The 27,513-nt window shown below is 53.1% G+C and overlaps 9 protein-coding genes across 9 annotated transcripts; 2 read left to right on the forward strand and 7 right to left on the reverse strand.

Annotated features, from left to right (window-relative positions):
- Positions 1-558: 558 nt before the first annotated feature.
- Positions 559-945, forward strand: DSM5745_05205 (uncharacterized protein; the record flags this gene model as incomplete). The annotated part of the gene is made up of 3 exons (XM_026747221.1): positions 559-657; positions 731-855; positions 912-945. 3 exons carry the CDS (start codon positions 559-561, stop codon positions 943-945), a joined length of 258 nt encoding a protein of 85 aa, XP_026604701.1.
- A 226-nt stretch (positions 946-1,171) lies between these two features.
- On the reverse strand, positions 1,172-2,071 carry DSM5745_05206 (oxidoreductase, short chain dehydrogenase/reductase family; the record flags this gene model as incomplete). The annotated part of the gene is made up of 1 exon (XM_026747222.1): positions 1,172-2,071. The coding sequence occupies one exon, from the start codon at positions 2,069-2,071 to the stop codon at positions 1,172-1,174; it is 900 nt and encodes a 299-aa protein (XP_026604702.1).
- A 532-nt stretch (positions 2,072-2,603) lies between these two features.
- Positions 2,604-4,233, reverse strand: coaT (acetyl-CoA hydrolase ACH1; the record flags this gene model as incomplete). Its single annotated transcript, XM_026747223.1, has 2 exons — positions 2,604-4,038; positions 4,091-4,233. The coding sequence occupies 2 exons, from the start codon at positions 4,231-4,233 to the stop codon at positions 2,604-2,606; spliced, it is 1,578 nt and encodes a 525-aa protein (XP_026604703.1).
- Positions 4,234-5,448: 1,215 nt separating this feature from the next.
- Positions 5,449-10,845, reverse strand: DSM5745_05208 (transcriptional regulator SIN3; the record flags this gene model as incomplete). The annotated part of the gene is made up of 8 exons (XM_026747224.1): positions 5,449-6,060; positions 6,106-8,208; positions 8,439-8,921; positions 8,977-9,667; positions 9,716-9,816; positions 9,876-10,531; positions 10,606-10,673; positions 10,751-10,845. 8 exons carry the CDS (start codon positions 10,843-10,845, stop codon positions 5,449-5,451), a joined length of 4,809 nt encoding a protein of 1,602 aa, XP_026604704.1.
- A 1,121-nt stretch (positions 10,846-11,966) lies between these two features.
- On the reverse strand, positions 11,967-13,607 carry DSM5745_05209 (protein phosphatase 2A regulatory subunit CDC55; the record flags this gene model as incomplete). Its single annotated transcript, XM_026747225.1, has 5 exons — positions 11,967-11,990; positions 12,049-12,614; positions 12,684-13,329; positions 13,390-13,487; positions 13,553-13,607. 5 exons carry the CDS (start codon positions 13,605-13,607, stop codon positions 11,967-11,969), a joined length of 1,389 nt encoding a protein of 462 aa, XP_026604705.1.
- Positions 13,608-15,061: 1,454 nt separating this feature from the next.
- Positions 15,062-16,120, forward strand: DSM5745_05210 (uncharacterized protein; the record flags this gene model as incomplete). The annotated part of the gene is made up of 1 exon (XM_026747226.1): positions 15,062-16,120. One exon carries the CDS (start codon positions 15,062-15,064, stop codon positions 16,118-16,120), a length of 1,059 nt encoding a protein of 352 aa, XP_026604706.1.
- Positions 16,121-16,412: 292 nt separating this feature from the next.
- On the reverse strand, positions 16,413-18,588 carry osm1 (putative fumarate reductase Osm1; the record flags this gene model as incomplete). Its single annotated transcript, XM_026747227.1, has 5 exons — positions 16,413-16,510; positions 16,564-18,011; positions 18,067-18,304; positions 18,422-18,490; positions 18,555-18,588. 5 exons carry the CDS (start codon positions 18,586-18,588, stop codon positions 16,413-16,415), a joined length of 1,887 nt encoding a protein of 628 aa, XP_026604707.1.
- Positions 18,589-20,234: 1,646 nt separating this feature from the next.
- Positions 20,235-22,658, reverse strand: DSM5745_05212 (Oligoxyloglucan-reducing end-specific xyloglucanase; the record flags this gene model as incomplete). Its single annotated transcript, XM_026747228.1, has 1 exon — positions 20,235-22,658. One exon carries the CDS (start codon positions 22,656-22,658, stop codon positions 20,235-20,237), a length of 2,424 nt encoding a protein of 807 aa, XP_026604708.1.
- An 872-nt stretch (positions 22,659-23,530) lies between these two features.
- Positions 23,531-27,070, reverse strand: DSM5745_05213 (uncharacterized protein; the record flags this gene model as incomplete). The annotated part of the gene is made up of 5 exons (XM_026747229.1): positions 23,531-24,576; positions 24,641-25,152; positions 25,663-26,120; positions 26,169-26,562; positions 26,613-27,070. 5 exons carry the CDS (start codon positions 27,068-27,070, stop codon positions 23,531-23,533), a joined length of 2,868 nt encoding a protein of 955 aa, XP_026604709.1.
- Between the last annotated feature and the right edge of the window lie 443 nt (positions 27,071-27,513).

Below are 27,513 nucleotides of genomic sequence, written 5' to 3' on the forward strand. Positions count from 1 at the left end.
GGCTCGGAATTCCCAGATGCCAGAATGATCTGCGTTAGATATGCTCGCAATCCTATTGGCCTATTTCCAAGCAAGTCGATCCCTGCCTCCCAGCCCAGGCCGACGTTAACCTGACACTGACAGACTAGGCTCAGACCACACACCACGACGTCGGTATGGAGCGGCAAAGGATTCTTGCCGGGTTACTCTACCTAGCCTCATTCTATACGGGGTCGTTGTGGTGGTGAGGTGAGGTGAGGTGATTCGGAATCATGCGTTCCTGGCTCTATACTCCGTGCTTCTCCAGGATTCGGGCTGGCATGGTTGCGATCAGGTCCTGTTGTCCAATGGATGGGATATAAAGGCGTCGGTGTTTGGTAGGGGTGCCCTACTTCTCATTCATCACTATTAAGCAATTCGATCGGACTGTGAAGCATAGCTTTACCTACACAACCCTACCAACCGAGCCATCAACCTCGTTTCGCTACTCTTGCTGTACAAAAACCTGCACCAGAGTCTGTCTATTGAGCCTCGAGAACTATAAGAACAATTACCTATAACAACCCGTACACAAACACAATGGCCAACGCAAAATCAACACCATCCGACGCCCCCCGCGCCCCCAAAAACGACTTTGGGACGAATCTCTGGGTTCGCCAGGAATCCGTCGAGCATCGGGTAAGCTCTACACCCCTACACCTCAATACCACACCGTCAATATATAGGTGCTGACTTGTTCTCCGTGTAACAGCACCCAACAGCCGGCCGCGGACTCTTCGCCGGCCTCCAAGACACGAAGAAGTACAATGTTGACAGCGGGTGGGCGAAGCGGAACGCCGATGCCTCGACGGGGTTTGGGGGGTGGTTGTGGAATAAGTATGTGCTGCCTTCGTCTTCTTCACTTGTGGAGGTGCTAATGTCGCCTGCTGCAGGGTCTTTGGCGGGAACTACAAGCCTTACGAATAATTGGGCAAAGGTGGAATAAACATTGGGGGAGTATATATATTTTCTGAGGAGTATGGAGTCTTTATAATGCTGTCACGTTTGCGTTTGTTTTAGCTACAATTACCAGTGCCTATTCTCAATCGATCTGATGGAAACATATTACCATATTCAGTCCAGGCCCGTCCAACCCATCCCCCATACTCATCGCTCAGCCCTAATCAAGCCCACCCAATCCCACTCTACCCATCTACTTCAACGTAAACCCCCCATCACTCCTCAACAACACCCCCGTCGCAAACCCATCCCTCATAAGCGCCAAATACGCCTCCGCCGTATCCTCCGGCGCCCCAACCCTCCCAAGCACCGTCTCCCGCGCATAAGCCCCAAGAACCCCCTCCCGCCCCCCCTGCCCCTTCTCCGCAATATCCTCCAGCATCTCCGTCAACACCGGCCCCGGCGCAACCGCATTAACCCGAATCCCATGCGGCGCCAGGTCAACCGCCAACGCGCGCGAGAAGACCTCTATCGCGCCGGCCCCCGCAAGACCCAGGCTCATCCCGGGGGCGGGACGGACCACCAGCGCGCCAGACGTATACGTAATCGAGCTCGATGGCGCGCTGGGTGTTGTCGTGAGACCCGTGGTTGGCTTGGGCATGTAAGCAGGCGCATGCTTCGCGACGAGGGCGCCGCCAATGAAGCGGATTGTGTTTAGGGAGCGGAGGTAGGACGCGGTCACATTTGGATCCGTGGGTGCGAGGGTGCGTGGCACGGCGCCCGCCGTGAAAACAATGTGGTTGATTGGGACCTTCCCCTCACTTGTCCCTGAGCCAGACCCAGAGCCGAAGAGATCCGGCCTCGTGGCGAACTCGTACAGCGCCACGATCTCCGCCTCGATAGCCTCGTCGTCTTTGCCGAGGTCGCATGCTGTTCCGGCGATGCGCGAGGCGTACGGCTCGTCTGGGTAGAGGGTTTTCAGGCGGGCGATGGCATTGGTGACTTTTTCGGGGTTGGATGAGGAGAGGATCACGGAGGCGCCGTGTTCGAGGGCGGCGCGGGCGACGGCGAAGCCGATTCCTGAGGTGCCGCCTAGGAGGAGGATGCGGGTCTTGTGGAGTTTGTTTGCGGAGATGAAGTTTGAGGTGGACATTCTGGTGGTCGGGTTGGTTGGTGTAGATAGATAGGGTTTGGTTGAGCGTTGGTGAGGAGAGGGAATACGAGGGGATATAGCAGGTCTATATAGCTGCACAAAGCGTATACGAACCGTGACTATAGACAAGATGCTTAGAAATATCGCAGGAAATAATCAGCGCCAGGGCGTCTATCTCCGACTGGAGCTGGTTATCTCCGCCAAGCATGGGGAATGCACCCGGTGTCGCGAGGCGTTAAGAGTATGTCCGATGCCATATCTCCATATCAATGGACAGAAGCCAATGGACTCTTCTAGACATCGCGGACCCGGTTGGGACAATTAATGTGCTCGTATTCGGTACTTGGCGGATGACTGCATGGGGCATGGGCTCGCAATCGTCGAGAAATATGCGATAGGAAGGAATAATTGAGTTGAAGTGGAAGATTGCAAATGTGCAATTAGACCAAACTACCTAAAGTACCATATAAAGCTCCAATGCGCCATCCAAGTATACCATATACCGTAACCAATTCAGTTCTAGTCATTATATTCACTCCCAGCTGTCGATCTTCATCGTCCCCTTCTCCTGGAGGTTCTTGTGCATCTTGAAGGCATTGAAGAGCAGATGAGGCTCGTGGCCCATACCCTTCTTCAAGCACTCAAACTCCGCTCGGTCGAGGTAGTCCGTCAGGATAGGCGTGTAGTCGGGGTGAGAGCACTTCTTGATGATGACACGGGCACGCTCACGGGGACTCAGTCCACGGACATCGGCAAGACCCTGCTCGGTAACAATAACATCGAGATCGTGCTCGGTCTGGTCAATGTGCGTGGCGAAGGGAACGATGCAGGAGACACCGGTGGGGTCGGTCTTGGAGGGACGCACGGAAGGCGTGTGCATGATACTGTACTTGGAGGAGCGCAGGAAATCGGCAGAGCCGCCGAGGCCGTTGAGCATGCGCGAGCCCATGACGCAGGTGCTGTTGGCGTGCGCGTAGATGTCGACTTCAACAGGGGTGTTCATGCCGATGCAGCCCAGGCGGCGGATGATTTCGGGGGAGTTGGAGACCTGCTGCGAGCGCAGGAGGAGCTTGCCCGCGTAGCGCTCCCAGTTGTCGTAGAAGCGCTTGAAGCCGTCGGGAGAGAAGCGGATGGATGTGGCGGTAGCGAAATCGAGGTTGCCGCTGTCGAAGAGGTCGAGGAAGGAGTCTTGTAGCACCTCGGTCCACACCTTGAGGTTTGTGAAGTCAGCGCCGCCCTTGCTGAGGCCACCGATGACGGCGTTGGCAATGTTACCGATGCCGGACTGAATGGGGAGGAGGTTCTTGGGGAGACGGCCGTGGTTGACTTCGTGCTTGAGGAATTCGATGAGATTAGAGGCAATGGCCTGCGAGGCAGCGTCTTCAGGGGAATTGGGCTGCGTCTGATCGGGGTAGTCGGACTCGACAATAGCGACGACCTTCTCGGGGTCGACCGGGATGTGTGGAGTTCCGATGCGGTCCTCGGGCTGTAGAATGAGGTAGGGCTTGCGGTTGGGAGGGAGCTCAGACATGGTAATGTCGTGCAGACCCTCGAATGAAGGGCTGGCAGTGTTGACTTCGATGATGATCTTGTCTGCCATCTGCACGATTTCGGGAGAGGCACCGACGGAGGCACCGGGAATGATGCCGCCGTCTTCAGTGATAGCGGAAGCTTCGATGACCGCAACGTCGATGCGGTTCTTGGGCTTGTTCAGCGTGTACCAGCCGTAGGTAAGATCGGCCGGGAACATGCTGAGATGCTTGTCGAAGAAGTTGATCTGACCATTGTTGATACCCTTGGCAATCTCCTTGCCGACCTGGTGAGGACTCCGGCGGTTGATCATGTTCAGCCGAGCCCAGCGGTTCTCCGTCTCCGCACCCGACGAAGCACCGACAAAGAGTGTGTACTTGAGCTTGCCCTCGAGGCCATTCTTCTCAACGTGATCGGCGAGCGCCGTGGGGACCTTCCTAGAAAATTATGAGCAGCTCCTCCTTTCTATTGATTGAAACAGCAACATACTTGGGGTATCCGACACCAGTGAAACCGGACCAGCCGATGTAAGAGCCATTGGGGAAGAGGTCAATCAAGTCCTCAGCCTTGGCGATCTTGTTGAGGTACGAGGGCCGTCGGACACGGCTCCTGAGGAGGGCGGACGCCGACATTGTGAGAAGAGGGAAAGGAGAGGATGGGAGGGAGAGAGGAGAAAAGAGAGCGGAGAGAGTCTTGAGAGAAAAGAAGGGAGAAGGGGGGAAAGTGTGGGATGGGGAGCTTTAAGAAAGATAACAATACCCACGCCGCCACCCCCGTGTGGAGAGAGCTGGGATATTTTACGGGATCACTGGAGAAGCCCACTAGGAGTACCGGAGGTGAAACCGTGAAACTATTGATTGTATTCCGTATCAGTGAGGGTCCCGGTGAGGCTGTTGTCTGTGTAGCAAGATCCTCTAATGCGCAACAATTCTACTTCAACGGGCTGTTTCCAGCTGTGACAGCAGTGTCTCTGGCTCTCTATATCTTATAACCTGTTTCAGCGATCCGGAAGCGATCATACCATAGCTAATTGCGTCTCACGGTGGGCACTCTGGGCGTTTGCAGAGGAGATGAGTTCGACACTTTTAGATGAAAGCCTGACGTCACTCGGCGATTTCTCGGCCTGACGCTGGGCGACGTCACGGTTGCAGCCAGGAAGAGAACTACTCTGCGAGTTTCCAATAGCAGCCAGCATATTGCTAAGCTATAGTTAACGGCGTATATAGGTATAGAGTAAGATATTTCCGAAGTGTTTGAACCTGAAGAGCGTCCCAGTTTGATTCCATGATTCCCATCTACCCCGGCCCAGACGAGCACCGAGACAAGTCCGGGTCTGGCCCAGTCTCGGTCTGTATCGGTAAAGCCGCTCGGCCACACGGAGCTGGCCAGCCCTGCGCTCTCGGTCTCTCGGTTGCCTCGCCGGGCTAACGGTACTCCAGCTGTTACTAATCTACACCGCACTGTCAAGGCATGTAGAACCTGAGTCTTGTTAACCTCTAAAATACACATAAAAGGAATAGGATGAAATGAATCCCTGGACGCCAACCCAAAAACCAAATCCCCTGCCAGCAGCCTCAAGACCGGCAGGCTCGCAAAGCAGTAAACCCATCATCGTACATCCGTTGGCCGAGCGCGCTGATCATGCCGTGATAAAGTAGATACACTGCTGCCGAAGAAATCAAACAACGACAGAAGAGAAAACACAATGAAAGATTGAACGTAGATTTTCACCAAGAACCCGTGCGACTAAATGACCAAGCAACGCTTCCGAGTTGCCCAAAAGCACCGCCGTCCGTGAATCACAAACCCATAAGAATGTTAAGCAAAGGACCATAAAAAGGTGATCATCAGGACTCGGCCTCAGGGGCCTTCTCCGCGTCCGGCATCTCGACGTCGTCTTTGTTTTCTTGAGTGTCCGATCCCGAAGCAGCAGTGACACTGGCTTCACCCTCTTCAGCATCAGGGCCCTTGAGTAAAGACCGGAACTCCTGGTTCGACTTGTCGACCTCGTCCTTGCTAAGCCCATGGGCCCAGCTAGGGTTATTGACAAACTTCTCGGTGAACCGGTCGCGCCGTCTTTCTTTGACAGCTGCGGTTTCCTTGGCCGTGTCCTCGGTCGATTCATCCAATGGGAGAGCCGGTCGATACCACCAGTCGTAGCTGCTAGGTTCGTAGAGGATGTGATAACTGTTGGCGCAAATGCGGATGATAAGTCCGTCTCGGTGGACGAGTGGGCGATAGAAGCGATTATACTCTTCTTCTTGCTCCAGCTTGCCGGGAAGGTTCCGCTTGAGCAAAGGCATGCGCATCTGTGAAAACGGCACCCCTTCTGTTGGGTCCCGCATTGTGTAGGCCGAGACGTAGTACGACCAGCGGGCCTCCTGGCTTAATTCCTCGTTTTCCAAAGTCGCATCTTCCGGGGTCAGGAGCTGGACTGTCGTCTTCTGGTTGTTCGGGTACTATGCAGGTTAGACAGATCCTTGTTTATGCAGGAAGAAACTTACGTAGGTGATGCGGAAGATTTCACTGTCCTTGACCAGTCTCTCAACCTGCTTGCGGTACTGGATCTCCAGGTTGTGCGTGGTTTCCTTCTTGTCGCGCTCCTTGAAAAAGAGGTTGATGATATCCGAGCTGCGATCCTTCGAGTCGCCGTTGAAAATGGCGCCTGCAAACTTGGCAATGCCGGTAAACATCTTCTCCAAATTGTAGAGTTGGTATCCAGACCGCAGGTAGTAGCGACGGAGAGTTTCCTCCAAATGAGACGTCTCCAGGTCCCCCTTGATGACCTCTTCACACATCCGCACGATCTGCTGATACAGGTTCGCCTTAGGGTCAGTGTCGTAGAAGAAGTCGGTTGGAACTTTGTCAATAAGGTTGAGTTCTTGAGCAGGCTTCATGACAAGCGCGCGGCGGACATCATCATGAGCATCCTTCTCGTGCAGCTTGATACGAAGAAGGCGAGAGTACAGAATCTCAAATGTGCGGAAGAAGCAGTAGATGTTGAGGTTCGCATACAGATGATGTGCCTTCTTCTCGTAGGTCTCGTTGAGGTTGTACTCGCGCTGCTGGTTGAAGTTGCCCTGTCCGGGATGCTCCATCCACTTCAGCTCTGCAACGTCAAATGTCTCTGTCGGATCCGGAATCGGGGTGGAAGGAATGAGAACAGCGTCAGGCGTACCGTCACGGCTGGCCGGTGCGCTGCCTTCCTTGTCAGTCTGGTTCGCCTTTTCACTGCGGCGTTCGAGAACATCACGGAGGAGGCCAATCTTCTTGTTCGTGAGCCCCTTCCGGCTGCTGCGCGGCGTCGCGGTATCATCAGCAGCTGAGCTCTCATCGTCACCCTCGTCAGCGGGCGATGTCCCGTTAGAGAGTTCGTTCATGTAAACGTGGAATGTGTCACGATCCATGCTGAAGAACACTGGAATGAAATCCTTGATAAACATCATGACCTTTTGTGGATCGGCGCCAAAGCCGGCTGAGTTGCGGTCGATGAACGTTAGCAGCAGATGAGTCGCATCGATAAGGACAGCTGGGTCCTTGAAGGAGAACTCGAACTGATGTTTTGGAATTTGGAATCCGCTCTTGCGCAGATTCTTACTCTCTTCGTGCTTGGCTTGGATTTCAGTCTGGATATGTTTGGCCACAAACAGTTTCTTGTCGGTTCCCTTGCTGGCAATCGCTTGGTGGTCGAGACTGCGCCAGTAGGCCTTTTGCATTTGTTCGCGCCAGATCTTATCCCATTCGCGCTGACTAGCCTTCCACTCTTCGCATTTTTGTTTGAGCCGGAACAAGACGATAGGAAGGACGTGACAAGGGCGCTCAAACATCTCTTTAATAATCCTCTCGCCGCGCTGCCTATCGTAGATCTTCTTGATGACACGCTGATAGATTGCTTCACTCTGACCGCCGAGGCCAGGAGGAAGCTTAAAGGCAGCTCTCTCCGCCTCCGACATAACTAGGAATTGCTGAACGATGGGCTCGATGAGCTGAATGGTCCGGTTGCAAGCCTCGATATGATGGTCATAATCGTGTCGATCTTCTTCGATGCGGTGAAGGGCATCTTCATACTGGTTCTTCCTGTGCGCGACGAAGCCGGAATCTTCAGACGCCCACGTTGGGTGAGAGGCCCACTCATCGTTTAACACGCTTCGGCATAGCTGGTCGCGACCGCTGCAGGGCTTCTGTCGCTCCCGCTTGGGTAAGAGTCGGTAACTGGGCCCGAGTGACCGGCAGTGTGATAGGTTGACGATTCCCGGCTCTTGCTTGGGCTTGACTTCAATTATCTTATCCTCTGGCTCCTCAACGTGCATAAATCGCTTGAACCAGGCCATGAGTTCCGGGTTTGATCCGATGTATCCAGCTGCCCGTTTCACTAACACATGCCGGTCGATAAGATCGGTCGAATAGAGGTTGCATAACTTGAGGAATTCGCTGAAAGTCTGCTTATTCCCGATGTATTTCTTCACGCGGTCAAAGAAGGCAAACTCTTCCTGTGTCGGCGTCAAAGAAAAAGTCGGCTGGACTGGCTCAGGTAGAGCGGGCACAAGAGTAGGAGAAACAATTGGGGCTTCTGCTTGTGAAGGTTTCGTGTGATGGACCTTGGCTCTCTGCGGAAAATTAGCTTGGCCATTCAATCTTCCGAAGTAGTTGGAAGTAGGCAGAAAAAGAAAGTGTGGGGAGGAGATGTATGCTGTGTTACAGCTGACACAAGCCAAGGCATACATTGAATATACGCAGCGAAATCAAAGAGCGAGGACAAAAGACAACCGCCGAGGGAACAAAGCGAGGTCATATCCAAACGGATATGCAAAGTCGAGAGAAGCTTGCAAAAACTAACCTTGTTTGCATTGCTCGCTGCCATGGGTTGCCCGCGTCCAACCTGCGAGTCGACCATACGTGCAGCATCAACACCCCCAGCAGGGCCAACACCAGAACCAGCTAGACTAGGAGCGCCAGGCCCGTTCCTACGCTTTTTGCCCTCTTTCGCCGAGTCCTTGACATTGAAATTACCAAGCGGCGGCATCTTGACATCGCGATTTGGAGTCTGGGAAGATAGAGAGCCTGGTGCAAAGTTAGGGTCACCACGCAAATTACTCATGGGCGCGTTTTCCTCTGCTTGCTGACGCAGAGCAGCCTGCTGTTTCGCATGAGCTGCAGACTCAGGGAGGAACTGCTTGAAATCCTCCAAGAGATCCGGGGCGGAATTGAAGAGCTGCGTGACCTGAGTGTACACATCTCCGATTGGCTTTGATTCGCGCTGATATGTTTGCAAGATCTCGAGGAACTGCTTGTATATTTCTGGCCGGCTCGAAAAACGGTTCTGAAAAGTCGTCGAGTTAGCCTTTACGAATTCGAGTTATATCGGCCGGACAAACCTTGATCTTATTAACGTAACTGATCGCATGGTTGAACTCCACCGGTCCACGTTTCAAATCCGCTTGCGCACCTTGCAGGACACCGGTTCCGACTCCTGCCAAACTGTTCATTGGCTGAGTCAGGCTTGGTCCTTGGCCCGAAGCCCCAGCTCCCAATAGAGCAGCTCGACCTAGACCGGCTGAAGCTGCTGAGGCAGCGCCTTGAAGCTGGGATACACCCCGCTGATCCTGCCCATGAGTTGGCGCCGCACCACCAGCCGGAACCGGTGGCTCTTGTTGGCCAGCATATTCATAATGATGGTCTTGTGGCTGCCCTTGTCCCGCTTGCTGTGAAAACAAACCGCCTATTAAACGAGAGCCTGGGGAATCCGCGAAACCGCCCTGCGGTTGCTGGGCCTGAGGCTGTTGTTGCCATCCCTGGCGAGAATGTTCATAGTAATCAGGACGACCATGAGGACCAAGCCCGGCGGAAGGGGCGAGGTCACCTGGGCCGTCCAGCGTATGGCGAGCACGTGGCATGCTGAGAGTGTTTGTGCCTGAGGGCGTTGTCACTCGGATCGCGTCTGGGTTATCTTCGGTACCACATTCAATCCGATAACCAGGCGGAAGAAAAGTGTTGAACCCTTGAATGAGCGCTGGATGGCCGTTGAACAGATTAGAAACGCGTTGGATCACCCCCGGCGTGTCAATACTAATAGAATCAGTGGTAGGTTCCTTGAGCGACATTTCAATCTCTTACGCTTGACTCTTGAAATCTTTCATTATGTCAAGGAACCGATTATACACATCTGGCTGATCCACGAAGCGGACCTTGACCTGATCCAGATATGAAAGCGCATCCTATGGATGATGTCAACTTATTAGCCACTGGCAAGCGATAGTAACACGACTGCACTCACGTTCAGAATTGGCTGTTGGCCCTGGGCAAGTGCAGCAACATTTCCAGGGATTGATGGCCCGGGACCATTGAAAGCCATCAACGGCTGGCCTTGTGGCCCAGCAGCATGTTGCATGTATGACCTCGGAGTTCCTTCACCGTGCGGAATCTGAGGACCATAGATCCCAGCGGGTCCGCCAGAGGCTTGCATGGCGCCCTGAGGACCGTTGGCCGGATTTGGCCCTAAGTTGGACAAAAGACCGCCGGGGGCATGGATAGTATTCGGAACCTTTGACGCCACCGGTTGGTGTAAAGGAATCGACCCGGTGTGGCTTTGCACAGGGTGATCCTGCTGATCCCGCTGTCGATCAAGCTGTTGCCGCTCGATATCACGCTGACGCTCACGTTCTCTGTGTACCATCTCCTCCTGCTGACGTTGTCGCTCAATCAGCTCTCGCTCTCTGGAATCCCGCTCGCGTTCCTGCTGGTTCATCGACTGAGGGGAAGGGTGCTGCATTGCCTGGCCGATCCCTGGCAGGGAATGTCCGCCACCATGTGAGGGTGGAGGGGCATGTTGACCGTATGAGGGTGGTTGGTGGGGGTTGCCATGGGTCTGGCTCAACTCCGCCAACCCCGGCAGCGAGTGTCCACCCGGTTGACCGGACGGGTGGTAGGGCGCTTGAAGAAGTAAACATGTTAGTCTCTTATGCCAGACAATTTATATGATTGCACGGTGGAGAGGCAAAGCTAACCGGCTGGAGGTGGGAGGACAGGCCCTGACGGCTGCGCGGCCGGACCTTGCTGGGGGGTTGGGTTTTGACTAAAAGCGGCAGAATTAACATATTAGCTTTCATGTCCAGATAAGATGAAACTGTTTGCGGTCGGTGTATCACATACCCAAATGTGCCCAGGGGACGAGGCTGTTGATTCATTTGATCCATGCTAGGGTGCGACGGGCCACCTGGGTGCCAGCTATCGTTCCCAGAGTTCATGATCCCTGGCGCACGAAAGTGCTCTAGAGGACTTCAGGAAAACAGCGGCTTTCAAAGCACTCGGAGACAATAGAGTCACTGTAGAAAAGAGGTATGAAGCTGTTGACAACCCCTGGTCTCGTTGCAGGCTTCTTAATCCTTTTCGCACGGATCAGTTTCTCTTCCCACTCATTTCACAGAAACATCACTGAATTTCGTGGCTGCTAGCAGCAGGAAACGCAAATCCGCAGAAAGTAAGGATCAAGTATATAGAACAAGAGATTCTCAGCGAGACAAAAGAGGACGAGAAAGTATATCCGACTAGCCAAGCCAGCAACAAGCAGACGAACTGGGCGACGATGGTTTGCGCGCGACCGATCACGGATGGTCTCCAGAGAAGGCGGAGAGAGGTTTGGCCGCCCTAGGCTGGGATTGGCCTAGTGGCTGATAACGGGAGTGCGGTTTTTCCGAGGCAGCGGAGCCTGAGGTTTCCGACGTCATTATTGAAACCAGAAGGCCTCCCAGTTGAAGTGTACTCCCCAGTTGAAGCAGGTAGGGTACAGGGTAGACCGGCCTATGGCATTCACGAATCCGGGTATACATAACTGACGTGAATTTATTATCTACTCGAGTAACGCTAAGCGGACACCAATACCAAGTCAGTCCCAGTCATTTGGCAATGACATCCGCCTAACCCGTCCACGACGACATGGTCGTGGGAGAGAAGCTTGTCTTCCGATGCAATAAACGTACTGCTGCAGTAAAGGCGCCGAGAGTGAATACAGGGTTAATATCAGAGAAAGGAGATGGAAACAATCTGGGGCAGCTGCCTGCGTCTATGTGAACCCCAGTAAAACGCCCTTCTCCCTCCGTCAAGAAACCATTCAAATCACCATCTTTGCCCCGGGAGCGGTAGTATAGTGGTCTCATGGTCAGTAGGTAGCGATCGAGCTAAGAAGAGACTGGGAGAGGCACGCAACCTGACTCCAATAAACGGAACGCGGAGGAAACAAAGATAATGTTCGGAAGTGGGACCGGTAACTTGAGAATGGTAGAGGGCCCTCTCCCCGTGCCCGTGTTGTCTCGATCACGATAAAGGCCGATGCACCTCAGCACTGCGACAGCGAATATTGCAGTCGCCTCTAGAGAGCAGAGAAGACGAACAACTAAATTGGCATTGATATTAGCTTACTGCAGAGGCGAATAGTTATGAATGGCACTCACGTTGTTTGTGGCGGCAATAGCGATACTATCCTCGAACGGATGCCAGCTCATGTGCAGGATCTTCTTGTTGAAATCGATGTGATCCGCATCAGTTTCCTTCTTCATGCGGCTGCCAGGGCCGGCGGGACTGCTGGTCCTGGAGTTGCTCTTCTTCCCATTGGCACCCTTGTTCATCGGCGTTGGTACGCCGACCTTCTTCGCCTTGAATGCAGACTTGTCGGCCTGCAGCACAATCTCAGTCTCCTTAGCTGGATCGGTAGGATAGATCATAAAGTTGTTGTTGTAGCTGCCGGTCATAACGTTCTCCGCATCACCAGAGAAAACCACCTCAAATTTGTCAAAGATGCTGTCGTTCTCGTACGTATCGCATAGACGGGGTCGGAGGTGTTCATGGATAGGAATTGTCTTCACAGGTTGTCGCTCCATGTTGACGTCCCAAATCTTGACCGTGAGGTAGTCTCGTGATACAATGTACCGGCCATCGTGAGAAAACCTTACGTCGGATATGGAGGAGATGATTTCGGAGAAGAAGGAACGAGAAGAAGCGTCTTCCTCTTGTTCGAAGACTACAGAAGGAAAAGTTAGTCGGTGGACCGCGAATGTTACAGAGCGAATACAATGGTGAGGATACATACGTTTGTGGTGCGTATCGCAAAGTGCCCGCTGCCGCATGTCCGCGAGCTTGATCGTCCCTTTCGAGCTCGCGTACATGAACCAGTTACAGCTCGTAGGATGGAATTCCGCGGCTGTGATGACTTCCGTGAGCTCCTCCATGTTCGCCGGCTTGATATCGACAATGTTAAAGCTCTGGTCCTGAATATTCAAGTTCCACAGGTTGACTCGCAGGTCGTCACTGCTAATGAATGTCTCTCCGTCGCTGTTGACAGAGATACTGTTGATGTGGTATGCATGGGCGTTGGCGTATGTCCGTCTAGGTACAGCTGCGACAACAGTGTCGTGATGTGTCATTCTTGGGAGTTTCAAAGCTGAAGGATCTTTGAAAGATACGCGGGGCGCCCTGGGCGCCCCTCCACCACCAACACCGCCTGGAGTAAGCTCGGTAGAGAGGTTGTTCTCTGCAACGACTTTAAGGGACTTGTCAAACACCTTCCACAGCTTAATTGTCTTGTCATTGGTCGAAAGTAGGAAATGCGACGCATTTTGGCGCCGGCACCATTTTATCTTGTTGATTTTCTCTTCGATTTCCAGGGATTTTAGATAGTCGAATTCCGGCTCGTGTGACTGGAATTCGGTGTGGAATTTATATTCGCATGTCTTCTTCTGTTTAGGTTGTCAGCACCATATGCCACGAATTTGGATCGCGTGCAGGGGTGCTTCTACCGTTTCGTTCCTCTCAAAAAGCACAACTCGCCCGCCCTTATCTCCTGTAGCGAGGTAATTTCCGGTATGGTCGAACTCGACAGTTGAGATGATATCAGCTGAAAGAAGTGTCAACATTAGCTTCTGAAGTTGTGAAACAGTCCTTTGGTGGGGGTTGAAGTACCTTCAGTGATGTCTTCTACGTCGCCTTTATCGCCAAAGCATCTATGCGCAGCCATTAGTATCAATTGCGGGAACTGAGCAGCCAGATGTAATAACGCCGCAGCCCATGAGCACACTCAAGCATCGGTGCCGTATCCCATCAAAAACAGTTGCATGATGAACCAAGGTATCATATAGGCAGGGTTGATTCGGAGCGACGAGGGAGACTCACTGGGTGAATTTCCAGGTAGGTGTACCTGGGTCCCTGTCCACCATTTTCTTTCAAAAGCGACCCTTCTTGGATAGGTCGATGGCGATCAGAAGGACGAAGATCAAGAATCCAGACGTTGGATCTTGAAAGACGGTAGTATAAGCGGGGTTCGTGGGGACCGGGTCGTAGACAAAGGCGAGGTCAAAAATCGTTATAATTCGGGTACGCAATTCGCGAACGTGACAGGGTAGTTGAGGAACGTTAAAAGGCGAGAAATCGAATGGTTCCGACAGGAAAGAGCCTCGAGGATAGATAAGGCGTGATTATAGAGCACAGATTGGGAGAAGCTGGAATAAGGTCGCAACGTGGATCAGAAACAAGCAAGACTGATCTATCGGTTGCAGAATAAAGAGGACAAATGATTAATAGCCTGGGCTGACAAAGGTCGAGTAGGGAAAGCTGTCGGTGGAAGGAATAATTTTTTCTTCTTCTGGTGAGCCCTTCGGGTCGTGAGGAGGGCGATAACCAGTACTAATTCGCCGCAAAAGAGACGAACAAGCAGCGACAGCAACAACCACGGGCTCCAGCAACAGAGTGTAGGGTCTGTTGATGAGGAGAACGAGCGTGGGCGTTGATCGTAGTCGGGAGGGGGGAGGGTGATGACGGGGATGTTGGATTCTTGAGGTGAGGCGGTTTGGAAAGACCCGTTGCGGTGGTGGTGGGGAGAAGTCGTCTCTCGGAGTGGTGGTAGTGGCTGCCCGTAAACCCAACCGCCAGAGTGGGCGCTGACATCAACCATGATCCATCTCGCCTTGCTTGTCTCCCTGGGTATTCTCTGGAACATACACCGACTTTCGGCAGGTTCCAGAACAAAAACATTCGATCCTTCTTCACCCCAGACTTGCTCCCATCCTGTGGGCCAGTGCCCAACCCAACAGCACCCGAGTACCGTAGTTGCTCCGACCGACTTTGTATGCAGCTCTAATGCTATGACCATCGGGCTGCGTAAAACTAGCCCGCCGCTGCTTATTTCTTTATTTGCAGTGTTGCACTGCTTTTTGTTCTAATTCCCTACAGTCCTATCGCAATATGTGATCTGATCAAGTATTCACATGCACCTGCTGAATCCTTCCTACCTATTCCGGATCCTCTGACCCGAACCATCGCAGTTAAAACTGTCGGCAAGACCTGACTACTATATATAACCACTGATCGCACCCTCCAGCTCCAGCTCAAGCTCCAGCAAAGGATCCTAGCTCTGCCGCTCTCACAGCTTCCCCTCCTAGCGGTGCCGCAGCAGCCGCACCGACTAGCCCGACCATGTCCGACCACGAGAAGCGGGGTAGTTCTGACGATAACAGGCCTGCGAACGCTCAACGCCGCCCAGACAAGAATGATAATGCTTCTGCAGACTCTAGCCAAGATGTTGCGTCTCTAGGTTCGCGCATTCAGCAATCAGCCTCTGGACTTGCGAGAAATGCCTTCTTCTCATCTGCTTCCTCGGGAGACACGGCGCATCTACTGTCGGATAATGGCAAGGCGACGCCATCTTCGTCCTCTTCAGCCTTAGCAGCCGCAGAACAGTACGGCCAGGTTATCGGACCTCCTTCTTCATCTTCGCGCGATCCAAGCGCCCACGGCCCCGCGGAAACATTCAGATCAGCGCCCACCACTCAGTCGGGAGGTTTCGAGCTACCTGGGCTCACGGAGGATCAATTCCAGAATACATACGGCGGGGATTTGTCGGAGACAATCGATCCATTCGATGCGGGTAAGGGTAAGGGCAAGGGCAAGGCTACAGCAAGCTCGGTTCCTAGGTCGGAGTCCGAGTCTGCACATAGAACCTCAACCTACCACGATGAAGCAACCGCAGCATCAACCCTAATCCCGTCCGACGGCGACGCCGTAGTCTCGATCCTGACCGATCAAACCTTCGACCCGGAATTCCCTCCCTCAGCCAACGAGCCTCCAGAATACCTCGAGACAGAACTCTCCCCACCTCAACTTACCCCGGCCGAGATCCAGATGATTGAGTCGTTCCGCCGCCAGTTACCCCCCGACGTTCAGAGGCCACAACAGAGTCAGACCCAGCTGAATTCCCTCAGTCTCGTTCCCGACATCGGCTCATTCCTAGACGCGATTCCGGCTGCATCGGCTACCCACGCAACTGCGCTCCGAGACACCGTTTTGGCAAGCTTGCCTGGTGCGGCGGAGTGGGTCTCTGTAGAAGAGAAATACCACGATGAGGTCTGGGGCTATCTACAACCCACTCTCGAGGCGGCTGTAAAGGAGATAGAATCTAGCAGGGACTCTGCTGGTGCGGCAGATGGGCCCGCGGTTCGAAGGTTGAAAATGATTTTGAAGCACATGCAGCATTGATACCAAAGATCTACATCGTTATTTTGTAAGTATATGTATGTACAGTATATCCCGGATGAAGGCAAATGCAACATATCATACTAAGGCAGTACCCAAGCCTTGGCCAAGGCAGGACGTTAGCTACGAAACTCTAGGTAAAGTCGTATATAAGATAAAAAATAGATTGTATCTTACATGGAACATAGCTAATATCATGACAAATCAAGGCGTAACAGAGAAGAAAGCGAAGCAAGGGTATGTATCCAGGTGATTGCACTGTTTTGTCTTTTTTGATATGTCCATCTATTCATTCTTAATATTCAAGGCTGGGAGTTTGGCCCTTGACCCGGCCGATAACGATGTGAGGAGCGTATTTGGGAATGACTTCGTCGTCATGGAGCATCTCGAACTCTGCCGACGCGTTAGTATTATGCTGACTAGAGTAAGATGGGTTTAGAATTTACCTTCTGTGGCATCACGCCCCATAAAGTTGAACAAGGCGTTGGCACCACCAGGGTGCTCGTCCAGCCAGTTGGTCACGTCGAGAACGATACCCTTGACAACGATCCACAAGTCTTCCTTCTTGTTGTGCTTAGCCACTTCCTCCATCGAGTACTCGGTCTCGGGGATGCTGAACTTCTTAGGAGGCTTAGTCGGCGGCTTTGATGTCTCAGCAGGGGCATCAGCATTAGCGGGGAGAGGTGCCGTGGAGACGGCGGGGTCGGTACCATTCGCCTGAGCAGCAGCACCAGCCCCAGTCCATTCTACGGAGATCTTGCCAGGTGTAGAGGGATCGATGTGCAGAGAGATCTGGCCAAGACGCTGCTGGGCAGAAGAGCCGCCACCAGCAACAAGTTTCTTGAAGAGATACTCGCTAGCGCTGTCACCTGCAACACGACCGTAAACAACGCAACCCAGGAGAGAAGAACCGCCCAGACGGTTGGCACCGTGGACACCACCGGCAAGTTCACCGCAAGCGTAAAGACCGTCAAAGGGCTTATGCTCAGAATTGAGGACCTCGGAGCGGTCGTTGATCTCAATACCACCCATAGTGAAGTGCAGCACAGGCTCCATGACGGCAACGTGGAACTCATCATCGACGTTGAAGGGGAGGTTGTGGAAGAAGCGCTTTCCCCAGGGATCCTTCTGCTTGCCCTCAGCAATGGCGTTGTAGTCATCGAAGGTTTTCTGCAGCTTGGCTTCGCCACAACCAATCTCCTTAGCCAGCTCCTTGCCGCTGATCTTCTTCATCAGTCCACGACCAGAGTAGTGGCGAGTGTGGAAGTCGAGAACTTTAGAAGCCTTGCTGTTGAGGACGAGGCGAATGGGCCACTTTCCCTTCTCCTTCTCCTTCCACATCTGACCTGAGACATAGTCACGGTGACCAAGCTCGTCAGAGAATCGCTCACCGTCAGAGTTGAGAAGAAGACCACCCTCACCACGGAGGGCCTCAGCGGCGAGGAACTTGAACTTGGCAGTGGGATCCTTGGGGTCGACGAGACCCGTAGGGTGGACCTGGACCTTATCCATGTCAATACCGTTGGCACCGATGGACATCAACATCTTTTGACCATCGCCAGTGGCGTGAGTGCCGTTGGTGCTGGACAGACCAAACGTGTCAGGGCGGTGTTGCTTGAGCAGTGATGAATCGCCGAAATCAGCAGCATAACCACCAGTTGCCAAGATAACGACACCATCCGCTGTCTTCGTCTCGCCATCCACCTCAAATGTGACTCCGGTAGCAACGTTACCCTCCTTGTTGACGCTCGTGACACGGGCCTTCTTGATGATTTGAACTCGGTCGGGATCGGACTCGGCGAGCTCTTCTAGGCGCTGCATGAGAGCGTATGTGATAGCCATACCGGGGAACTTGGCATCGTGGCCACGGTGTGTTCGGGGCTGGGAGTGGCCACTAGAGAAATCAGAATACGAACAAAATCTGCTTGAACAAGCCAAGAGCAGCTTACCCGAGACGAGAAACGAGTGTGAGGTCGAGATTGAAGACGTCCTGCAGCCATTCTACGGCAGCAGCGGACTTGTATGTGAGGACTTTGATGAGGTCGGGGCGAGCCTTGTCGCGAGCGGATTTCAGGGTATCATCGTAGAATTGCGTGACGCTATCTCGGATGTTGAGGTCGACTTGGGTGCGAGTGAGCGCACCATTGATACCAGAGGTGGCCTTCGTTGAGTTGCCACCGAAGAAAGCTGGGGAAGGTTAGCCTCGGTTGATCGCGGCTGGACTGCATGCTCCTGGGAATCCGGTGTTTCTGGTGGATTTCGCCGGTGGATGGAATATGGAGCGTAGGAACGGTAGCGACATACCTTGCTTGTCAAGAACGAGAACATTTCCACCGTTAAGGTAGACGGTGTGGGCGGCACTGAGACCGGACACTGAGGAGGGAGCCTAGTCAGCTAATGCGGGGGAGAGTGCAATAAAGGGAGGGAGAATACTCACATCCACCACCGACAACAATTACTCGAGGGGCCATGATTGTGATGTGAGGTTAAAGAAGAAGGGGATGGAGGAGAAAGGGAAGAGGAAAGGTAGAATAGTGAAGGAAGACAAAGAGCGGAGGGCCGCAGAAGGTCTTAAGAGCAGGACTCGTTCAGAAGCCGACGGGGGAGAAGTCGCTTTTTCGGCCGAGGCTCACTGACGGTCTGCCACCACACGGTACGGCGGCCTGTTGAGTCCGACCGGCATGTATACTACTGGTTAGTTAATATAGACATTACGATACTCAGGTGTTTGGGCTGTATATATTGATTATCTATAAAATCTGTATTTCTCTAATGGGCCTACGTTCCAACATGTAGAGCTCTTCCCCGTATTCCGCAGTATGGGGACAAGCTCAGACTGCAGTCCGGGGAGAGTGGACTGCTCTTAGTAAAGGCCATTTCCCGCGTGCTGGTTTGTCCATCCACCTCCATCGACCATTATCAAATATCGTGACCTATACCATTTGATCGACCAGGGCACACTGGATATCAAACTTCACATGCTCACTCGACTGGACGAATCTCCCCAATCCCCATCGAGCAGGTCATTCGGGGCCGTCGATGACATCGCAACTTTCACATGCAAATCCACGGTCACGGTATCTTCCCCGGATTCTTTCAGCTGTCTCATCAGCTTCTCGGCTCACTTGAGGATTTTCCAATCAGATTCTCAGCATATTGTCTTAGACATCAGTGCTAGAAAGGTTTCCAGCCTTCCAGCCGTGGGAGTACTCTTCAGAATGCCGTGCCTGTTCTCAGAGCGGCATCGACGGGGCATTTTACCGATGCCGAGCGGCCTGCGATGAAATATTAGCAAAAGCCCTTTACAGCACCGAATGCCTCTTATATCTACCTCTCCCTCTTCACATCTGCCATTCCAATGCTCTTGCACCAGTACCAATCCGGTAATGCCTCGGACCGAGCATCGCAACCTTTAATTCTGCAAGAACAAGGGCAAAGAGCTAGTACCGCGCAACTTATTCACTCTCTCCATGTCGCGCATTATGCGCTCTCTCCCAGGTATCCAAGATCACGATAGGCTCATACTAGCCTCTCTCTCTGTCTCGAAAATCATGCCATCGGCAATTGATCACATCGGTCTCTCAACTATGACGTAAGCTGTGTCAAACGCCGCGGTCAGGTGCTCAGTACTTCCTTTCTGGAAATTTCAATTGCCGACAATTACAAACAGACGGTAAAGGGAATTGGGCGGGCGAAGACGCAAACTACGGAATAATTCTCTCTTGTGTCTTGCCTGTCTCTAGCGCCGGACACCACCCCGAAGGCGCGCTGTCAATGATCAGTTTGTCAGGCGTTTAGAAGCTCCTCGGTGTCATCTTCCCCGAACTTCCTACTTCGCTCGGAAACAACACCGAGCAACTAAATCGGGAGAAGACCGGGTGCCTCTACAATCGGATTTGAGTCGGCAGAAGCTTTACCGTGAAGATTCTGGCTATTGGGTAACATAAGATGTGTCATTGAAGAGAAAATCTCATTTTGTTTGGCCTTCGTCAACTCGGGTTATCTTCGTCCAACCGCGGAAGGTGAAGATCGACTCTGCGAAAATTGGTTTTGAGGCCATGGTCTCGCTTCACAGGTAGTTGAGATTATGGGAGCACACAATCTAGACAATTTACCCTCAATCCTCGCGCTTCGTCTTGATATCAGCATAGATGATACCTCGACCGCCGGTACCCAGATAAACACGGCCATACACCCGAGGATCACCCTGGATCATTGCCATCCCACCATACTGATGCTTTTCGTCATTTACTCGCACCCAGGTTTTACCATTGTCATCTGAGCGATACACTCCGTCTTCGCTTAGCGGGCCACGGCTTGCGACTTTCCCGACAATAAAAAGCGCTGGTCCTGAGGAACGTCGCGCACCAGCACCAATTGTCAGGTGTCTTGCTGCTACTCCGCGTTCAGTAATTTTCGACCATCTCTTGCCAAAGTTGCGGGTATGGTAGATGCCCAAGTCTCCAAGCGCGAGCCAGACCTCGCCTGCTCTATTGAAATTCGCGATTGGCATAGCACCCGAATATGCTGGTAGCCCAATTTCTTTGGCTTCGAAGGCGCGGTATGAAAGGCCACCATCCCTACTCAGATACCACGTCCCATCACTAAACGAATAAAATGTTCGTGGTTGGACTCTGTCCGCACTAATATTGGGAGTCTGCACATTTAAACCGGTGGGAGACACCCAGGTCTGGCCTAGGTCCGTCGTGACATACGGACCGGATTCGTTCGTGCGAGTCGTGATAGCCTGCAGGGTTGGCCAGTACGTCGTCATTGCCGAGGACCACACAATGTTCTTGCCTGAAGCGTCGATAGCTATGACCCCAGGATTCGGGGTGCCAGTCTCTATGCCGGGAATGCAGGTAGCGAACTTTGTCCATGAACTGCCACCGTCCGCTGAGTACGCGGCAAGTCCGCAACCATCTGTGTAGTTATGTCCACAGGGGCCGGCACGAATAATAGTTTCTGGCTTCTGACCGGCCCAGTCGAGGGCATTCAAGTTCGAGAATACCGGAAGTTCGAACATCGGCTGAGGAACGTCGAGATCACCATACCTATATCCGTTGATATCACCCAGGCCAGTGAGGAGGTGCGAATTGCCGCCGTTAGGGCTTGCCATGGCCAAAGCAACGGACTCTTCAATTCCTTGAGCTTGGATGTACCAGTCAGGTGCTTGGTTCTTATCCACACTGGACAAGTTGTCAGTTGCCCAGATGGTAGCTCCAGTGCCATGGAGAACATGGTCAGAATCACTAGGGTCGATGAGGACAGCCGTCATCCACCATCCAAACTTCGTCAGCCCGCGCACAGGAGAGGGAGCACCGTAACCGCCCCATTGAGGGCCCCAGTTAAAGCTCAGCCAAGGAACAGCAGTGCCGTCTTTGAACGCGGCTTCCTCGATCGGATGACCCCAGTATCCGCCTGAGCGAGGTGGTGTTGAGATCTGAGATACATCCTTCCAGGACCGCCCACCGTCACGCGAGAGATACATGCTGTCCAAAGCCGGACCGGGATCACGATCTAGAGACACAACCACGAGTGTCTCCGGATCCTTTGAATCAACGCTGAGCCCGCAGAACCCTCCTGCCGGAAATGTCTGATTGTCAAAGGGCGGCGGAGATGAGTTGTCAGCATTCGGCGTGATATTCGTCCACTCGGTTGAAGTCGTGTTATAGACATAGACCCCGCCATAAGTCGCACCATACGGCCCGGGCGCATCGGCATAAGTCACATATAGTGCCCCGTTCTCCGCCAGTACACCCTTCATCGGCTGCGGTCCTGTACTCTGCGGCTGCGCTTCCTCCGGAAAGACAAGAACATCTTCATCCCATTCCAGCGGCTGGCCCGGTACAGCCTTCCAGGTCTCACCGGAGTCCTTGGTAACATAAATTCCCCCAGGCACGCCAACACCAACATAAACGGTCCCCTCACTTCTCGGATCGAAAATCACCCAGAAGATTCCGATTCCGTTCGCGTTCGCGTTCGGGAACCCAGTCACGTTCCTCCAGCTCCTCGCTCCATCCTCACTCACCAGCAGACCCGCATCCCTAGTTCCCATCCACAGCTCATCCGCCTTGAAGGGGTTCACAGCCAACCTCTCCCCATTATTCCGTCCGAGCTCATTGGCGCCCATCTTGAACGGCGCTGGGTAGATGTCAAACGTCTCACCTCTATCGCTCGAAACAAAGAGCGCAGCATTCTCCGAACTAAGATACCGCCCCTGCGCAAGATAAAGACGATCTGGATCATTGGGGTCCAACGCAATACTCTCTGTGCCTAGTAGGTTTTCATCGGCTGCACTGATGAAGTCGTTCAGTGGGATCCATTTGTCCTCGGACGAACTCCACCGGTATGTACCCCCAATATCTGTGCGCGCGTAGAGTAGGTCTTTCTCAGTAGGGTGGGCGATTATTCCTGTGATGTAGCCGCCGCCGGAGACGACGACGGGGTTGAATTCATAGGCGTGGTTGATTGTTTTGGCTGCCGCGATGGTTGCGACTGCAAAGGGCAGGCCCCGGTAAAGTACGTTCTTCAGCTGCATCTTGACGTTCTCGCCCGTTTGGGAACACGGTGGGTATTACGAGTATTTCTTCGCTTCGAGGAACTCAGTCCATTATGTACAATGAATCTCGCCATATTCATCAAGTTTAATGCGGAGCGGAATGCGCTCCGTTCCTCGTCTGTGTCTAGGTAGTTCTGCTCCTCGATCACCAAGCTATTGACGCTGGGACAAACTACTGAGCGAAAAGACCCTCTTTCCTGCATCGAACCACTTCATACCAAAGCAAACTAGCGAGGCATTTACGCCGGAGAAGAGCCGAATCCGGGGGAAGTACAGGGGAGATACCTGCAGCCATTGGTGGTAATAATCGGGCCCGGATAAATGCGCTCGGATATTTACCGCGAATTGGATAAAGTGCACGCACGGAAGGAGTAGCGAGATCGAGGGCTTTCGGTTTCTACCTACGTAGTACCTATGTAACTATCATCTGTTCTGCCGCACGGGCTAGCTAGCATACAAGAAAGGAAATGCCAGTGCGAGGCTATCCAGGACCAGCAATAACCTAGGTAAGTCATTTTAGCCGGTCGGGGTCAGAATAGCCTAGCAAAACAGCCCTAACTCCGCTGCCGCATGGGACGTGAAACAGTGTAGAAACATCAACCCATCAGGTATTCCTGAAGAGAAAGGACAAAAGAAAAAAAGAAAATCGTGGACGAGAGCTAGAGACCCATTCGCCGGTACAGTAGGCTCCGTCAAGAGCAACGCACATGTTCCCGTTCAAGATTGCCTGTGCATCAGTCGCAAATGTCGCCGGGCAGACCTCAAGCGAGGCATAACTCAAAAGCACCAACAAGATGAAATATTCTGAAAGATTAAATCCCAGAATCCAGATGCAAGTAGCCAGGAGCAACCTAGATCCCCAAGCGATTTCTAACCATCCGGTAAGTCAGGAGCTCCAAAACCCAGCCATTGCGGACCTGGCCAGGGGTCGAGGCCTCATTCTCACGCTCAACGTGCTCGAACAAGCGCACGGCAGCAACGTGACCCAGGCTTCTGGAGATATCAATAGGTCGGCGGCCGAAGACATCCTCAATTTCCGTATCCGCGTTACAGAGAATAAGCGTCTTCATTGCCTCCATGTGGCTATTCGCGGCGGCGACGTGGAGGGGCGTCATGTCCAATAAGTCCTTTGCATTGGCCTCCGCCTTATTGGTATACAAGAGCTCATACAAGAGACCCGGGTAATCGGGCAGTGCCGAAGCAACATGCAGAGCCGTGCGGTCGTTCTCGCCGTAGACGCGGAGGTTCACGTCTGCACCCTTCTGGACGAAGATGAGGACCATTTGACGTAGTGCTTCCGCACAGACTGGCTCGGGGTCCTCGAGCAGATGGACAAGCGCCGATTTACCGTCATTGTCGACGGCGTTGACATTTGCGCCGCGGTCTAGGAGGAGCTCAGCCAGGACGTAGTCGGACATGTATGCTGCCACGTGGAGGGCTGTCTGTCCGTTGTCTGGGTCGACGGCGTTGATATCGGCGCCCCAGTCCAGGAGTTCCCCGGCCATCACGTCGGTTTGGTAAGGGCGTGTCTGGGGTCTGGGGTTGTTGTCATACAACAACGCGATGGTGCTGAGAATTGGGCCGCCCTCCCAGACGCAGTTGATGTATTCGTGAGTGTGAGACAGCTTGCAGCCAAGCTCTGACGGGTTCTGCTCAGGCAGGACAATGAGGCTGGGACGGCTGTTGATTTCGTGCCTTCTGGAGAAAATGAAGGACATTGCACTGACGTCGGCGCGCTCGAGGACCTTATAGAACAGTATAGGACCGACGCCGGGGGGGAAGGAGAGCTTCGTCTCATCGAAAATAAACTTAGCGAGCTTGAGTTTACCGTGTACCACAGCACCATTGAATGAGAGGAGCAGGGTCACAAGCTCATGGCACTTGGGCTTTCTGATGCCTGCGGAAAGAGTTAGCACCAATATTGGGCCTGTCGACGCTTCGATAAATAGTATAGACTATACCTGCAGCGCCCTTCATCAGATGAGGCAAAGATTCTAAGACGCGCTTGACAATGAGGTAACGTCCATGGCCACTGGCTTCGATGATTCGTATTCTGCGCCCGACTAGCTCGCCAGATTCTTCATCCGTAGATACCATCCCAATGATATTCGGATCCGCGCCTTCATTGAGAAGGATGTCAACGGCATCTTCATTACCGACATCTACTGCGGTATGCAGCGCTGCAGTGAGGGTGAAACAGTCATTGCAGTAGGGCAACAGCTTAAGTAGGGCGCAGGTTTTGTGACTCTCTGTAGCCCAGATCAAGGGATGGTCTTGATCTTCGAAATGGTACGTAGTTGCGCGGCCGTACAGTTCAGCGGACAGCAAATCGTTCGACCATTTTGAGGTCTGGGAGAGTGCGTTGAGCGAGGAGGTAGAAAGGTGTTCAGCTAGATGGAGGACAATTTCGTTTGGAAGGTCGGCAAGGGCCTTCATTGTTTCCAAGTGGCCTGACCAAGCTGAGGCCAGAGCACTATGGTTCCGAGAGTGGTAGAGAGGTATTGAAAGGAGATGGGATGGGAGGAGTGATGTCGTGAGGAGGGAAACACAGTTGTGTTGGACTCGATATCTCACTCAAAACACCAGATCACGTGTATAGCAGGGGATCGAAGCGTGCAGAATTTGTTTACACACAGAAGTGTTATTCACTCATGCAGTCATCCTTGACTTGAGGCTTAGCGCCATCCAGGGCTTTGTTGTTTTGGTGGTAGACTCCACATGAAAGTGCGTGCATTATCTCATTACCGACAGGAGACTATCAATCCATCCAAGTCACACTTTTCGTGACCAAGAATTCTTCCAGGCCCTGAGAGGCGTTGAATCTGCCCCAGCCACTGTTCTTGACGCCTCCGTGAGGTAAGACTGGCTCGTCGTGGATGGTCATGCTGTTGATATGCACGGCGCTGCGAAAAGACTTGTAAGTTTTATCTTCCGGACAACGGTGCCAAGTCTGACAGAAGAGAAGAGGAAGCAAGTGACTTACCCAGACTGTATCTTCCTAGCCATTGCCAGCCCTTTACGCAGATCCTCAGTAAATACCGCCGCTGACAGCCCATACCCGCTACTATTCGCAATCCGGATCGCTTCTTCCTCGGTTTCAAATGCCATACAGGCTGCCAAAGACGCAAAGGCTTCCTCCTGCCATACGGCCATATCCTCCCTGACTCCACCTAGGAGGACAGGCGGCATTCGAACTCCAGAGTCAGAAGTTGATGCGTCGGTTTCTGTGGCTACGGGTCCGTGAATTACATGAGCACCAGCTTCGAGGGCACCCTCAATTAGCCGCTGCACACGCGTTTTGGACGCAACGTTGACCAAGGTTGGAGGTTGAGTCGATGGGTCTGACATTGACTGTAGGGCATTCTTCAGGGCTTCCACGAATATTGGTGCAATGGACGAGTGCACAAGGATTCGGTCTGTCGCCATGCAAATTTGGCCGGACTAAGGTCGTTAGTACGGAAATCCTCCTCAAGGTTTGATTGCTCATACATTCAAATAAGATCCAGCAATTACTGACTTAACCGCGGTTTCGATATTAGCATCGGCGCACACGATCGAACTGTTCTTTCCTCCTAGCTCCATCAAGCACGGCTTAAGGTTTTGCCCGCAGACACGGGCAATCTTCCGACCTACTGCCGTGCTTCCAGTGAAGTTAACCTTCTTGACGGCTGGGTGCTCAATCAGGGCATTGACCACTTCGGCCGCATCCTGGGGGCGACAGGCTACCAAATTGAGACATCCATCTGGCAGTCCGGCGTCATGGAAGGCGCGAGTCAGCGCCCAGTAACAGCAGGGCGTGAGCTCAGACGATTTGAGAATTGTCGTATTGCCGGCAGCAAGGGCGCAGGCAGCAGATCGAACCCCGAACACGTATGGTGCGTTCCTATACTGTCAGTCCTGGTCCGATACAATTTTGACAGCACGCAAACTTACCATGGCACGACTCCTAAAATAACTCCCATCGGCTCCTTATAGATGATCGCGCTCTGTCCTTCCGCCTCGACAACAGGTACACTTCCGCATATTGAGGTGATGCGGCTTGCCACCTCTCTTAACATACGGATGGCCAGGGGAACAACGAAGAATTGCGACGCTCCTACATCCGCTCCCATTTCGGTTTGCATAAGCTCGGCATACTTCTCGAGTCTACTGTCAAGCAGTTCCGCCGCCTTGAGCAGGATATCTCGTCGCACAGTCGGCTTAGTCTGGGACCATGCGGGGAAAGCTGATTCGGCTGCCTCAACTGCGCGGATGGCATCCTGGGGAGAAGCGGACGCTGCAGCCCAGCAGGGCTCGTTTGTGTAAGGGCTGATCACATTGAATGTTGCTGAAGCAAGCTCTTCCTTGCCGTTGATGATCAAAGGAATTACCGAGGGAGTCGGGGTTGCCATTGTCAGGGAAGCGAGTCAATCGACGATCAACCAAGATACCAGGCCACGAGGTTATCGCGAAATACGAGGGATGTGCACTTGATCTTGTTAAGCAACCACGGCTGGTGCAGTCAGGATACCATGCATCATGCCACCAAGGCAGAGAGGCGTTTTTATCGCGGTAGTCTAGGTACCCCTCGCAGCCTAGTGCTTATTCTTCGCCGCCTCCAGTAGTTGGACCAATTTTACCCCATAGGTAGACAAAGCACGCGGCGCAAAACGTGGAGCTAGCTCCATTCGAGTGGGAGCAGGTGGGTGCAAGTGCCGTGCTGTGGGCCGTGGCCCGTCCGTGCCAATTTCTAAAATTCCAACCGAGTCCCGAGGACAGAGAACACGAAATTCTGGCAAGGCGGCAAGAAGCGTAGAGAGGGGAGCTGTCAGTCATCTGATCCCGGAATCGAACA

This window comes from Aspergillus mulundensis (genome assembly GCF_003369625.1).
Source record: "Aspergillus mulundensis strain DSM 5745 chromosome Unknown scaffold_4, whole genome shotgun sequence".
Lineage (NCBI taxonomy): Eukaryota > Fungi > Ascomycota > Eurotiomycetes > Eurotiales > Aspergillaceae > Aspergillus > Aspergillus mulundensis.